This window comes from Cricetulus griseus, chromosome 7 (assembly GCF_003668045.3).
Source record: "Cricetulus griseus strain 17A/GY chromosome 7, alternate assembly CriGri-PICRH-1.0, whole genome shotgun sequence".
NCBI classification, from domain to species: Eukaryota; Metazoa; Chordata; class Mammalia; order Rodentia; family Cricetidae; genus Cricetulus; species Cricetulus griseus.
The window spans coordinates 76,630,264-76,644,892 of NC_048600.1; the positions used below are offsets into that span (position 1 = coordinate 76,630,264).

The 14,629-nt window shown below is 48.4% G+C and overlaps 1 protein-coding gene and 3 non-coding genes across 4 annotated transcripts in view; 3 read left to right on the plus strand and 1 right to left on the minus strand.

The window, feature by feature from the left end:
* The first annotated feature begins 398 nt into the window (after nt 1–398).
* Nucleotides 399–473, plus strand: LOC113836832. The gene has a single exon (XR_003487353.1). It is a non-coding gene; the product is annotated as a small nucleolar RNA SNORD49 (small nucleolar RNA).
* Nucleotides 474–855: 382 nt separating this feature from the next.
* Nucleotides 856–926, plus strand: LOC113836831. The gene has a single exon (XR_003487352.1). It is a non-coding gene; the product is annotated as a small nucleolar RNA SNORD49 (small nucleolar RNA).
* Nucleotides 927–1,372: 446 nt separating this feature from the next.
* Lrrc75a (leucine rich repeat containing 75A) overlaps nt 1,373–14,629 on the minus strand; it is a 42,475-nt gene continuing 29,218 nt past the window's right edge. The window contains exons 3-4 of the mRNA XM_027427169.2: nt 5,976–6,091; nt 1,373–3,330 (exon numbers count right to left, since the gene is read on the minus strand). Coding sequence (XP_027282970.1) covers nt 2,814–3,330; nt 5,976–6,091 — 633 coding nt within the window. The 3' untranslated portion in view covers nt 1,373–2,813. The remainder of the gene's footprint in view (nt 3,331–5,975; nt 6,092–14,629) is intronic.
* On the plus strand, nt 1,587–1,658 carry LOC113836839. Its single transcript, XR_003487361.1, has one exon. It is a non-coding gene; the product is annotated as a small nucleolar RNA SNORD65 (small nucleolar RNA).

Genomic DNA, 14,629 nt, shown 5'->3' on the forward strand with positions numbered 1-14,629 from the left:
GCACTGGAACGCGCTGCGCTCTTCGCTACCCAGAATTCCTGCGGCGGTGGAGACCACTCGCTCAACAGAACGGGGGAGTCCGGGGTAGCGAGGCGGGCTGCGCGCCGGGAGTTCCCATGAGTCTTTGCTATTCTCACCCTCCTCCGTGTGAGAAGTGGTCTATTCCGGGCCCTTAAGAGTGGGGCGCACACGGGCCACAGTCTTTCTCTCTGCGGACTCTGTGAGGTTTTCTCGCTTCCTTCCTGTAGCCGCCTCTGTCGCGCGGGCCTAGCGGAGCGGAACCGGTGCGATGCTTTGGCTCGGTCTCCCTGCCCCACCGTGGGACCTGCGCAGACCGGAGGGAGCCGGGTAGGTCGGGGCCTGCGTCCCGGGGCGCCGCGTGTGGGCTGGGTATTGGCTGCTCGGGTGATACCAGCAATAGGAAGTTTTGTCCGAGGCGACAACTGACGACCTCCCCCTCTTTTTAGCTGACCGCAGTTGCACAAGCCACGGCGATGACTGCTGAGCCACGAGTGTTCGAATGTCTCGGGACGCGTGTCCTTAACCTTTCAGACGGGGGATTGGCAGAACGTCGAGTAGGAGCTGTATACCCCGCCATGAGGTAAGACTTTTCTGGAGGTAAAATTCTGGCTAAAGTTGTAATTTCGCTATCTGTAGTGCCACAGCCCCTGCTTTATACAGAAGCAGCCTTGGGGTAACATTCTCCTGGCGCTAAGAGGCCTGTTATTCTATCATGTTGTCGGGGCGTGTTCTGGTCTCGACAACACCATTCACGTGCTCATGACCTTCCTTAAAAAAGGGTCTCCAGTTAATTACTGAAAGCAGGGGTTGGCGTGGGACGACGGAATGCTTGACTGCTATGATGAGATCACTAATAGGAAGTGCCGTCAGAGTCGATAACTGACGATAACTGTTCCTGGCTGACTGCAGTCGAGCCCTCACCAGTTGCTGGTGTTTAGGATTAACTCGGCCTGAACTATAACAACTGTCCTATTCATCTAGGTAGGAAATTTGGAGTGGAGAATTCCCAGCAGCCGTGGCCTCCCGTGAGGTAAGCTTTCATCTTGACTTATAGCAGTAATTCATATGTACCAGTCTAGCCTGACTTGGAATGTTTCTACTCAATACTGGTTGGAGTTGGTGCGGGGGCTAAAGCAGGGTGGAGTGTCAAGGCGTCCAACTTCCGTGGAGAGTGAGTGCTGTGAATCAAACCTGGTCCCGTGGAAGAGCAACCACCAGTGCTCTCAAACCCTGAGCCATTTTTTCAGTACTTTAAGTCTTAAAATTTTCATTTATGTGGCGGTTTGGACAGTTCATCTTGCCATTTGGGTCCCATGGAGTTAACCCAGCTGGATTGGCATTGCAGAAGCAATTTCACTTCGATGCTTTTATTAGATTGTGCTTTAAAACTAGGTTTCAGTGGGGCTGCCATTAGAAATAACTTTGTTCCTACAATCTTAGGAGTGTCCATATCCTCAAGTATTGTGAGAACAATGCCGGAATGCAGTCTATCTTGGCGGCAGTGGTAAAGGAGGAGGTAAGTGATTATCTCAAGCAGCTAGTTGTCATTATTTTGAAAGGATGTCAAATGATGATATCACCTAAAATAGCTGGAATTACCGGCAGATTGGTAGTGGTGAGCCTATGGTTTTCTGAAGATACCTTTAAATGTTAGGGATGCCATTGGTTGGAGCAAGTGTGATTCTGAAATTTAGTTCCTTTGCAGGCTCTGTCCAGAAGAGTCTCCAGCAACAATGCCACCATCAACTCGGGACTCTGGAAGCTACCTTTTGAGCATTGTTACGAAAGTACTCCCAAGCATGTGTCTGCCACCTTGTTCTGGTCAGGCACATTTGGTGATCATCCTGCCCCACAGGAGCAGAATCTCTTAATAAATGCCTGTTTACAAAATTTGTTGCTGCTGTATTGGATGAATTAACTCAACAGGTCACAATGTACAGCAGTTACAGAGCATTATATAGTAAAGCAGGATCTTTGGTATTGGTCCTTAAAAACATGTATTTGAAGAGTAAAATTTTCAGGTGTTGAACAGTCCAGCTTTAGCACTGTAAACTTCTGGTCAGTCTAAGCTGTTTTCACAACCTAGTCTTGGGCAAAGATTCCAAAGCATTAAGGCACCCACACTGAATTCCTGTCCCTTGGCTGTATTTATGCAGTACCATGTAAGGGAGGCTCCTATTTTACCCAAATTATGTTACCTGGCCAGTTAGGCTTTGCCCCCCCTTAATTTGGGTTTTTGTCCACATCTTGATCCATCTAATTCAAAATAGTTTTCTTGGGGAACATTATTGGAAAAATAGGTTCTCCTAACTCAGGTTGAACTAGTCCTGGAGCCTCCTGATAGGATTAAGTGCTTGAAAAGCCATTCTTGTGACTTTATTCTGGGAACAGGGCCTGAAACTATTAGAAAGTTGTTTTGGTTGAGGGGTAAAGGAACTAGGCATAGTACTGCCCTTCACAGTAGGACCCCCAGCCAAGAAAGGGAAGTCTGCAGCTTCAATTTCATCTTTTTCATACTAGGCGCTCAGAGGCCCCTTTGAGTTGGGAGGGTGCTCTAAGAATATAGTAAGATGCCCCTTTCCTGTTATGGGCCTCACTATTGGTGGCAGAGAGCTTTGTCCACCTGCACAATTCTGGGAGAACAGGCTGGGTGGAAACATGCCCAAAGCCCTAGAGCTTCTTAGAGCCAGCCACTGGGAGTTGGGGACAAGAGGTTACTGCTCGTCCTGTTCTCTCTGGGAGGAGCCCCTAACCTGCCTTAGCTATCCTGACAAGTTTTCCCCACTTCCAGGTCATGTCTCCCTGCTCTCATGGTCTCTGGTAGGTGTCACAGGGGTAACCCCAGGGTCCTGGCTTGTACCTTCCCTGGCCTCTTCCCCAGTACTTGGCCCCTCACCCAGCTCCAGGATGGTTGGTAGGTGGCCCTGTTTTGGAGAGCGCTTACGCAAGCTGAGTAGGAAGGGCTGGGGTAAAGAGAAGATATCCACATTGTTGCCCAGGTCAATCCATGTGACATTGGGAAACTTGCTGGGGTCCTTCAGGGTGTCAGTGAGGTCCCTCAGCAGAGCCCTGGTCAATCGGTTGCCATTGAGGGCTAGTGTGGTGAGGCGAGGCAGGGTACTGAGTGCAGGCAGTAGCTGCAGGACCATGTCATCTGTGAGGCCTGTGAAGCCCAGCTCCACACTGTCCACTTGCTCTCCACAGCGCTGAAGATAGCTGGTCACCCTCTCCAGGTCACGTGAGGTCAGTGGGATGCCTGACAGATCCACCATGTTGTCTTGAGGATTCCCAGCTAGGAGGGCCTTAAGACTGAAGGAAAGAAGGAATAAGCAGGCTAAGCAAGCAGGGCAGGTCTACTGGAGGCAGTAGTGGTTATCACCACAGAACTGTCTCTGCTTAATTCTGACCTGGGACCTCGTTTCTTCCAGCCCTTGCCAGGATGGGGAGATTACAGTGTCCCACAGCATCTGCTTCAGGCTCAGCAGAATGGACAGAGCATGAGGTTTGAGGCTGCCATTCCAGTAGCTCTCCAAGTCTTTCTGTATGCTGCCTGGAGTTTCCTCCTAACTCCTGTTTCCTACCCTGTGCTCTCTAGCTAGTTCACAGTGGTCTGTGCTTCATTTCAGTTGCTTGCCTAATAAAAAATAGTTAATTATCATAGGTTATGAGGAACACTAAATAGTGTTACAACAGTGCCTCCTATAGGCAGATGAGTAAATGCTGTCATTGTTAGTCACTTGGGTTGAGCTTTCACAATTGAGTGGCAGCTGAACTGCCTCCAATAACTGAGAACAGCTTTCAGAGGTGAAAGAAAAAGCATTCTTGGTGGCTTGATGTTTTCATCTCCTTCCTTGCTATCTTGGGGCCCAGACCACTTGGCTTGGTGGCAAGTATATCTCCAACCCCCATTCCCATTGGTGAGATACTCATTCTCTGAGTTTCCAAATGACTCAAGTAAGCCCTGACCCTCCTACCCTGGGGATGGCTCAACTTGCAAGAGTATAGCCTATGCTGGTAGCTCAAGGATCAGCCTCACCCAAGCAGCTACCCTGGGGCCTTCTTGAATGAAGCTGGATCTGTTATGAATTTGAGGCCTGTCTGGTTTGCATAGTGAGTTCCAGGCTAGCCAAGGCTACACAGCAAAAACCTTGTCTTAAAAAAAAAAAGCTGGACATAGTGGTACATGCCTTGAATTCTAGCACTTGGGAGGCAGATGGATTTCTGTGAGTTCAAGGCCAGCCTGAGTTCAAGGATAGCCAGAAGTATTCTTTGTCTGAGATGTCTCAAAACAAAAGCCCCAAATTACCCCCTACCCCCGCCCACCCTGCCAAAAAAGCCAAACCAATCAAAAAAGGTGCAGGGGTAGGGAGAATTGGAGAGGTGGCTTAGTTAAGAACACAAACTGCTCTTGCAGAAGATCTGAGTCTGAGTTTGGTTCCCAGTACCCTGTCAGGCAGTTCACAACTGCTTGTTGTGAACTCCAGCTCTAGGGGGATCTGATGCCTCTAGACTCTGAGGGCACCTGCACTCCATGTATATATTATCACACACACACACACACACACACACACACACACACACACACAATTATTTTTAATTTAATGTGTATGGGCATTTGCCTGCACACATTTGTGCACCATGTGTGTGTCCGTTGCCTGAGGAGGCCAGAACGGAGTTGGATCTCCTGGAGTTAGAGATGGTTTTGAGCTTATGTGGGTGCTAGAATCTGAATCCCAATCATGTGCAAGAGCAGCCAGTGCTCTTAACTCGGTAAGCCATCTCTCCAGCCCCATGATGGGTAGTTTTAATTGTCAATGTCTAGAAACATGTGGGAAGAGCCTCCATAATTGTCTAGATCAGGTTGACCTGTGGGAATGTCTGTGGGGAACTGTCTGGATGCTTGTGTTAACTGACACAGGAAGACTCAGGCTGAAGTTAGTCTGACTGTCTGGGTGGAGAAAGAGAGCTGAGAGTCATGCATGCATTAATTTTCTCTCCTCTTTTGACTATGGATGTGACTAGTGGCTTCAATTTCCTGCCATCCTGATTCCCCCACAATGATGGATTGCAGCATAGAATTTTTGTTGTTTTGAGACAGGGTTTCTCTGTGGCTTTGGAGCCTGTCCTGGAACTAGCTCTTATAGATCAGGCTGGTCTCGAACTCACAGAGATCAGTCTGCCTCTACCTCCCAAGTGCTAGGAGTAAAGGTGTGTGTCACCACTGCCCGGCTAGGGTGGTTTTTTGTTTTTGTTTTTTGTTTTTTTATTATCAAAGCAACAGGAAATGAAACTGTCCTTTCCAACCTATTGGGAGCCACTTTGATGATCTGGGCACAGAACCAGGCCCTTGTCAGTCTTTGGGAAGGCAGGCCACTCATCTGTGTTATTTGTACAGCCTGCCCCTCAGCTGGGTTCCCTTGCTTCCTACCATGAGACCTGTTCTGTGTGTTGTATCTCAAGCCCTCTATCCTCTTGGTCTTTAGGAGGGTCTTCACTGCTGTATGGCTGGGACAAGGCTAGACTCTAGATCCCCTGGGAGGATATCCCAGAGAACTTTCTGGAAGTGGGTTGTGATGGTCACAACTTGAGGCAACCTTCTTTCTTGCCTTAGCCTCCAAAGTACAGAATTGCAGAGGTACCCCCACCGTGCCTGGTTTCCATCCCAGGAAATACCAGGAACACCAGGAAGTAGAAATGCCTCATGTCCCATCCCCACCTGTCCATCTGCAGGGCATGCTCCCCAGTTCCTACCCCAGGGACCTCCCTTTCAGCATCTCTCATGTACCTGGAATGACAGTTCTTTTCTGGTCCTTAAATCCAGAATGATCTTACCTCCTTCAAGCAGGATTTACTGCTATACCCTCAGGCTGAGGCCCTTCCCTTGGCATAGTCCCCCAGGAAGGGTATCAGTCAATAGGACTGGGGCAGGGCAGACTATAGGGACTGCCACTCACCAGGCCTGTGGCTTTCTCTTCACCAGCCCTCGATGCCTCCTCCACTGTGAATGAGGGCTAAGGTGGTAGGTCAGCTGCCGGCACAGCTTCTCCATGGCACCCAGCGCATCACCTTCCTGTAGAGGCAATCATAGGCACAGGTCTGTGAGGTGACCCTGGAGAACTTGGAGGTGTCCTGATCCCTACTCTAGGTTCCCTGGCTCTCTGGGAGCTCAGCATAAAGGAGGCCTGCTCTGCTGGCCCCAGTGAGTACCTTTGGCAGGAGTAGCAGGTGCAAATGTTGTGTGTGTGTATGTGTGTGTTGCTGGGAATCGAACCCAGGGCCTCAGACATGGTAAGCAAGTGCTCTACTACTGAGCTATTCTCTGAGTCTCTGCTTTGTGAATTAGTTGCTATCACTGGATAACCTGACACATATAAAAAGTCTGGATTACAGGTGGTCTGACCATGACTGGCTAGAACAGACCCGCTGAGCCAGAAATTGTGTGATAACCACTACACTATGGAAACTGATATATTTATTATGTATACAGTGTTCTGCCTGCATGTATACCTGCACTCCAGAAGAGGGCACCGGATCTCATTATAGATGATTGTGAGCCACGGTGTGGCTGCTGGGGAATTGAACTCAGGACCTCTGGAGGAGCATCAGTGATCTTAACCTCTGAGCCATTTCTCCAGCCCTCTTTCATTAACATTTGAGTTTGTGACCCTGAGTACCAACCATGAGCCCTCTAAGGATTATGTATTGCTCCCCCTCCCCCACCGTGTTCTGGAACTCACTCTGTAAACCAGGCTGGCCTCTAACCCAGGGATCCGCCTGCCTCTGCCTCCTGAGTGCTGGGATTAAAGGTGTGTGCCACTGCTGCCCAGCTCTACATTGATTTCCTAACCCTCAGTTACCCAGAATGTGACTGCAGTGAAAGACAGGGCATTTAAAGGTAATTAAAGGAAAAAAGAGGCCATGTTAGTGGACTTTACCTCAATACAACTGGTGTGTTTAGAAGTGATTGGGGCACAGACATAGAGGGAAGATCTATGTAAGCGTGAAGGGAAAAATTCTTCACAAAAGGCTAAAGAAGCTGCATCTTGGCCTTCTGACCTCTACAACAGTAAGAACATTAATTTCTGTCAATTAAGTCACCGGATTAACCGGGTTAACTGCAGTGGAAAGACTTAATAGAGAGACACCAACTCCATCTCAAGGAGAATCAATTCAACACAGCCCCTGTACCAGCTCTAAGCTGGGTAGAGAAGTGTGAATCCCACACCAGGAATGGGCAAGAGTGTGCTCCTGCCAGAAGGCCCAGTGCTGAGGGCCAAGAGCCAGCGAGTACTGGGGCTCCAATGCAAACCACAAATATGAGGTGGTAAGGTTCAATGTATCAAGCAGTATCAGCTTTTTGTTTTGTATCAGCTTTTCAATTATGATTATCATTGCCACTCTACTAATGGAGAAGCAGCCTATGAAATCATTTAGAACATGGGACTTGGGACCAGATTGTGCAGTTTCATGTCCTGGTTTTGTCTGTGACCTTGAGGGAATTAATGTGACTTCTTTGTGCCTTCAGTTCTCATAGGTAAAGTAAGTGTGTGTGTGTGTGTAGCAACACTGGCTTCACATGGGTTTGGAGGATTAACTGAGTCATTACTATTCAGGTGCTTTGTACAGAACCCAAGCTTGCTCAATGAGTACAGTCTGTAGCTGTGGGCTCATATAGGAATTCAACCAACCACAGATCAAGAGTACTCAGAAAAGCCAGACATGGTGTCGAACTCTAATCCCAGCAGAGGCAGGAGGATCTCTGTGAGTCTGAGGCCAGCCTGATGTACATAGTGAGTTCTAAGACAGCCAGGAGAGACCCTATCCAGAAAAGAACTATGTCTGTCCTGAACATGGACAGACTTATTTTTCTGTCATTACTCCTTAAACATTGTAGCACAACCATTACTCCTATATATAACCATTTACCTGGGTATGCTCATTGCAAAGGAGGGTGTACACATGTACCACACTGCTTCATGAAGGGACAAGTGCATTTGGTATCTACAGGGTCCTGGTGCTCATCCTCCGTGTAGGAAAAAAGGGCCAGCCAAAAAAACACACCCTGAGCAGAGCCAAAAGAAACACACTTTGGCCCTGCAACCAGAACCAAAGAAATGCACCCTGACTTTGAAACCAATGCAAAAGAAACACACTTTGTCCCTGGAATCAGAGCTGAAAGAAATACACCCTGACCCTAAAATTAGAGCTAAAAGGCTAAAAAGTACCAGTGAAAGAAACACCCTTTGGTCCTGAAACCAGGACCAAATCTGACTCTGAACTTGAGCAGAAAACCAACCAATCCCTGAGCAAGAGGACTAGGCAGTGTGAGCTCAAGGATTGAAATCTGACCAATCCCCAACCTGAAAATCTCTCTGGAAAAACTCTGCCCCTAAGAAACCCTATATAAAACCTGTGCCTGTTCAGCTTCTGGCTGTTCGGGGTTGCCCAGCTGTCCTCTGCTACCCTGGCAGAGGGCAGCCACTCTTGGATTCTTCCCTCCCAATAAATCTCTTGAATGAGGATTGGGTGAGACCTTCCTTCCCTGGAATGGAGCAGAGCAGGGTTGAAACACTTTCACTGGGGAAACCTTCCCCTAGCCAAGTGGAGTTGTTACACTCTGGTGGACTGGAGCTGAACTGTAACAACTTTGCTGGGGAAGCCCTCCCCTGCAAGAGCAGAGCAAGCCTTTCCCTGGAGCAGGGCTATAAATTGCTACCTTATGATTACTGTGACCTGTGGTATTCCTTGGCTTCCTAGTGCCAGAATACCTTTCCATTTGAACTGTAACACTCAGTATTCTGTGACTCCCAAGTGCCGGAATCCCTATCTGTCAGATCCATCGAAAACACAATGCTTATACTCCATGGAAAGACCAGCATAGTATGCTGAGCTTCGGTGCTAAAGACCCAAGGTCATTTCTATCTTGGCTCAGATATAAGTTGGTTTTGTGTTTTGTTGTTTTTAAGACAGGGTCTTAGCCGGGCATTGGTGGCACACGCCTTTAATCCCAGCACGTGGGAGGCAAGAGGCAGGCCGGTCTCTGTGAGTTCGAGGCCAGCCTGGTCTCCAGAGCAAGTACCAGGATAGGCTCCAAAGCCTCACAGAGAAACCCTGTCTCAAAAAAACAAAACAAAACAAAACAAAAAACAAAAAACAAAACTGTAGTCTGGAAATCACTGTAGATTAGGCTGGCCTCAAACTCAGAGTTCTGACCACCTCTGCCTCCCAAGCATGAGGATTAAAAGCATGTGTCACCATGCCCAGCTCTTAAACTGAGTTTTTAAGAGCAGATAGATAGTGGGTTTTTTGTTTGTTTGTTTGTTTATTTTGTTTTTGATGGAGAAAGGAAATCTGAGATATCCCTGAATGAGGAGCAACAATTGGCAAGGGTAGTTCTATAGGCACGGAGGCAGCAAGTAAGAATCTGGCCTGGGCAAGCCTGGCAATCCCCAAGCTATCATTTGTCCAAACCATCCTATCTCTCACCTGGATTACTGCAGACACCAAGCTGTAACTTTACTGAATGCCCACACTTCAGAACACTACATACTCTCACCACCCTCATTATAGAGGAGGGAACTGAGATTTCAGGGAGCTGTAGCTGACAGAATAGTAGGAGAAGGAAGTCTGAGCAGTGGGACAGGAGTGGGGAAGCCTGCGTGCGATTGAAGGCCTGGAGAAGTGAAGCATCTAAGCAGGGAGCTATCGAGTTGGCCTGCTACTGAGGGACTGCTCTGGGGGACTGTTCCTCACAGCCTATCTGCTCCCTGTTGCTTCAGCGTGACTGACTGATAAACGGGGATTATTCATCCATTCCGGGCAATCTCACTGAACCCCTAGAGCAGACACTGGATTCCTAGACTCAGGTTCTTGCTTAGCCTAGTCACACAGGATGGGAGCATGCAACACAGACAAGGGGATGCATCATTGGGTGTTGCCAAGGAATCCGCAGAGAGGAATGGTGGGTGAGGTTTATATCCTGGGATTTTCTTACAGGGAGATGGGGTGGGAAAACTGGGAAGTTGAGAGGGTGACTGAGGCCATGCCCATAGAAGGGACTGAAAGTGACAGAGGTCATACCCAAGTTGGAAAAGGTGTGGGCAGAATGCAGATGAAGGCATGGGGATTTGGGCTAGAGATCTGGGCAGAAAGCACAGGGTGCGTGATAGTATTAGTTGTCAGTGTGACAGAATGCAGCATTTGCCTGGGAGATGGGCTGCTAAGCACGCCTGTGGTTAGCATTATCAATAGATAATAGATAATAGATAGATAATCAATCATTATCTTGATTATGTATAGGAGTGGGAAGATACACTCATGTGTCTCAGTGTTTTGATTATGCAACGTGTTCAGTTACTTCAAGTTCTCTGACATTCTGACTCTCGGATGTGATGGACTGTCCCCTTGAACTGTAAGCCAGAATAAACCCTTTCTCTCTTAAGTTGCTTTTATCATAGTACTTATCACATCCCCAAGGGCTCCAGAGGAAAAGCAGGCGTAAGGTAGGGTGGGGAGTGACAAGCTGAATAGGAGGAGCCCATGGGACCTCCAGCTGGGATTCCTCAGGATCTGGTTGAACCCCTTGTCATGGAATAAGCTGAGGGGGGAGCAAGGAGACCGAGGAGGCACAGAGAAATAGGTGTGAGTGGAGCAATGGGCACCTGGGTGAGGGTGGCTAAAGTCACCTTTGGTGCCTACTGTATGGCCAATGAGGGCCCTTTCCAGCACAGGCTTGGCAGAGATGAGGAGCAATGGTGCAGACTGGTAATGGTGACACCTGACTTTGGAGGCAAAAGAATGGGGTATGAGGATGGGACAAGGCATAGAAATGGCACATCTAGAGTTCATTTCCCACGTTGGATTCCCAGGGTACCTTAAAAACAGACACTAGTGAGTGGGCAGGTCCCTTGGCAGTGGATTAACTTTATTTTTAGTGTACAAAATAATAGGTTTTATTGTGACATTTCATATATATATTATTAAATCTTATTCATACTCTCTCCCCTACTGTTCTCCTTTGACCCTCCTCCCACTTCCTGGTCCCTTGAAAGGCTCCCTTCTGCCTTCATGACACACACACTCTGGGAAAACCCACAATGTTTTGTCTGTCTTCACTCCCAATACCTCGATTATTCCAGACTGCTCCCTGCTTCCCAATTCCTTCTTCCTGGATCCTAGTCCTGCAGGGAGAGTAATTCCCTTGTGCAGCTCTGGTGGAGAGGCACGGGCTCAGGGGCCTTAAGGACAAGAAAAGCCAGTGGATGGGGTGGAGCACACACAGCATCATTTTGGAATGCTCTGGGACAGAACTGTTGCTAGTTTCCAGAAGAAGCCGACCCAGAGCCCACAGCAGAGCTCCTCCTCCAATCAGTTCTCTGGGTTTCTGAATACCTCGGGCCACGCCCTCTCCCTCAGTTGTCCAAGCTGGAGTAGCTCAGAAAGCAGAATCTTAAAAGAGAACAAAGGCATAAAGAGGGCTGCAAGTGCACAGTGTCGGCCACAAGGAGGCAGACGAGCACAGAGCGAGGCTGTTGATAAGAGAGAGAGACAGAGAGAGGGAGAAAGAGAGAGAGAGAGAGAGAGAGAGAGAGAGAGACACACACACACACACACACACACACACACACACACACACACACACACACGGAGTCAATCTCGGTCTTCTTATTGGCTAAACAGGGACAATAGCTGAGCATGCCAATTAGACTTGAGATTAACTGTAAAAACCACAGGGATGAGTTCCCCTCTGCTCGCCTGAACTAGATACACCATGGGTCTTTTGTTGTTTTGTTTCTGTGGTGCTTGGGATCCTCCCTGGCCAAAGATAACAGGTCCACACTAGCATAAGCCACACTTCCCACCCTTAATGTTTACTGAGCATTTTAGAAATCGTTATGCATCTCCTTCGTTCACTTGGGCACAGTCCTCACAAAGGAGGGAACCGAGGCATACAATTCAACACCACACCCCTCGTCAGTGGGAATAAATCCAGACGTTGCCCCCTGGTTCCTACCAACCTACACACTCTACTCCCCTTGTTAGAAATCTGGCCCTTTGCATATTGCTTTTATCTTTCCCCAACTCCTTCCTTTTCAGGCTCCTGGAAGCAAGAGAGGAGGACCCAACACAGAAGAAGACAGTGAAAATGAGAAACCTTCTAGGAACTGGAACCTGGACAAGTGAACAGGTCCTGTGGATAGCCATATTCCCTACCATGTGGGAGGGTGGGAATGAGCCCCGTCAAGAGGAAACAGTGTGTAATGGAGCAGAGGGGGGATGGATGGACTTACACAGCATGCTAGCTCAGTAGTTCCGAAGCCTCCATAATGCTGGGCTGCCTTTGGGTCCACAAGACACTGGACCACGTGGGTGTCTGTGAGTTGCGATTAACCATGCAGAAGGCTCAGTGTCTGACTGTGGAATGCTCCTAGCAGCTCCTCCTCCCACCCATGGCGAAGGGAGGAGCGGAGGAGGCATGGCACACTTGGCAGGACTCTGGGAACTGACAGAACTGCCCAGTGACACTGTCCTGAAGCACTGGGGGAGGATTTGTTTGAGGAACTTCCCCAGGATGTGTTGGAAAGAGGCTCAGGGGCTCAAGGCCAATCGACAGCCTTCCCTGGTGTCCCAACGGACAGATGCCATCTGCCACCTTCATTTCCCAGGCACCTCTATAACAGCACCTAGGACTCCAACAACCTTGTCTGCCAAGCAGAGACTTCCCTCATTCATAAATGTACTCATCCATTAATCAGATTCTGCTGGCTCTACTTACTATACACTGGGCGCTGTTTAGACAGACTGCCTGCTGGTTTTCCTGGGCTCACCCCACCCCACTCCCACCCCCCAGCCTGTTTTCAGCCCTTCTCTGCTCTCACAGGACTGTCTTGAGAAGTACATCACCAGGTCCTCTTGTCCCTGGTTTCTAGTTGGGCCCAGTAATGGGAGCAACAGAGCAAGATCTAGGGTTGGGAGGAGCAAAGGGCCAAATCATCTCATTCATGTGTAGAGCCTCCCAGGCCACCCGTCCTTTGCTCCTGGTAGCCAGCCCTATGTAGTCTCCTTCCAAAATTTATCAGAACTATCTCGGGGATCACGAGAACAGAAGGGCCGGAGGGATGGTATGGTATGTGAATTCTAGAACAGGTATTCTGGCTAACTGTGTGATACAGGACACCCAAGCAATCCTGTGGTGACGCTCACGTGGCAACAGACTGAGGCCTCCTGCTTCCAACCCTGCAGTGTGCATTAGTGAGCTGCAGTCAAGCCCGACACAGCCTTGGATTCCCGCCCGCCCTGCAGAAACTGTTCAACATTAAATGTTTGATCTTGAGGTTTGTTTTACTTACTTATTTTAATTTTTTAATTATGTATGTATGTATGTATGTATGTATGTATGTATATGAGTGTGTGGGTGCATGTGAATGCCACGGCACATGTATGGCAGTCAGAGGACAACGATCATGGTACTTGATTGTAATTCCAGCAGTGGTGAGAGGGGAGGTGGAAGCAGCTAGTCTAACATAGTTGGTGAGATTCCAGGCCACTTGAGAGACCTTGTTTCAAATAAAAGGTAGAAGGCACCTGAGGAGCAGCAGGTACCTGAGGCTGTCCTTCCGCCTCATGAGCACATGCACACAGGGGCATGCATACATTTGGACACATGCTTTCTCCCATCCTCTTACCCCCTCCATGCATGCTTGCGCACTCAAGCACACACACACACACACACACACACACACACACACACACACACACACACACACACAAATTCACAATGAAACGTGCTGCTTTTTGCCCATTACAAGACATAACTGTGAACAAGATGGATGGATAATCCTTAGAGGTTTTTTTTGTTTTGGTTTTGGTTTTTGAGACAGGGTTTCTCTGTGTAGCTTTGGAGATTGTCCTGGAACTAGCTCGTAGACCAGGCTTGGTCTTGAACTCATAGAGATCTGCCTGCCTCTGCCTCCCAAGTACTGGGATTAAAGGCATTTGATACCACCGCCTGGCTAGAGTCTTTATTTTTATTTTTTTATTTTTATGTGCATTGGTGTTTGCCTAAAACACTGTGTGAAAGTGTTGGATCCCCTGGAATTGGAGTTATAGACAGTTGTAAAGTTGCCAGGTGGGTGCTAGGAATTGAACCCAGTTCCTCTGGAAGAACAGCCCATGCACTTAACCACAGACCATCTCTCCAGCACCGAGTCTTTTTTTTTTTTTTTTTTTTAAAGACAGGGTCTTACTATGTGGCTCTGCCTGGCCTGGAACTTCCTATGTAGTCTGGGTTGACTTCTAAACTTAAAAGAGATCTACCTCTGCTCTACTGTCTAGTGCTGGTACTAAAGGCTTAAGTCTATTCTGTCAATCCCAGCATTCGGGAGGCAGAGGCAGGCAGACTCTGAGAGTTCAAGGCCAGCCTGGTCTACAGAGGGAGGATAGGCTCCAAAAAAAAAAAAAAAGTCTATTCTGGTGGGTAAAATAGACAGCAAAGTAACCATCAAGTAAATGTGGGATAATTTAGATGTTACATGCCCACAAAGGGCCATGCGTTAAAGGCTCGGTCCTCAGCTTGAAGCCACTGGGAGAAAGAACTTTAAGAGAGGAG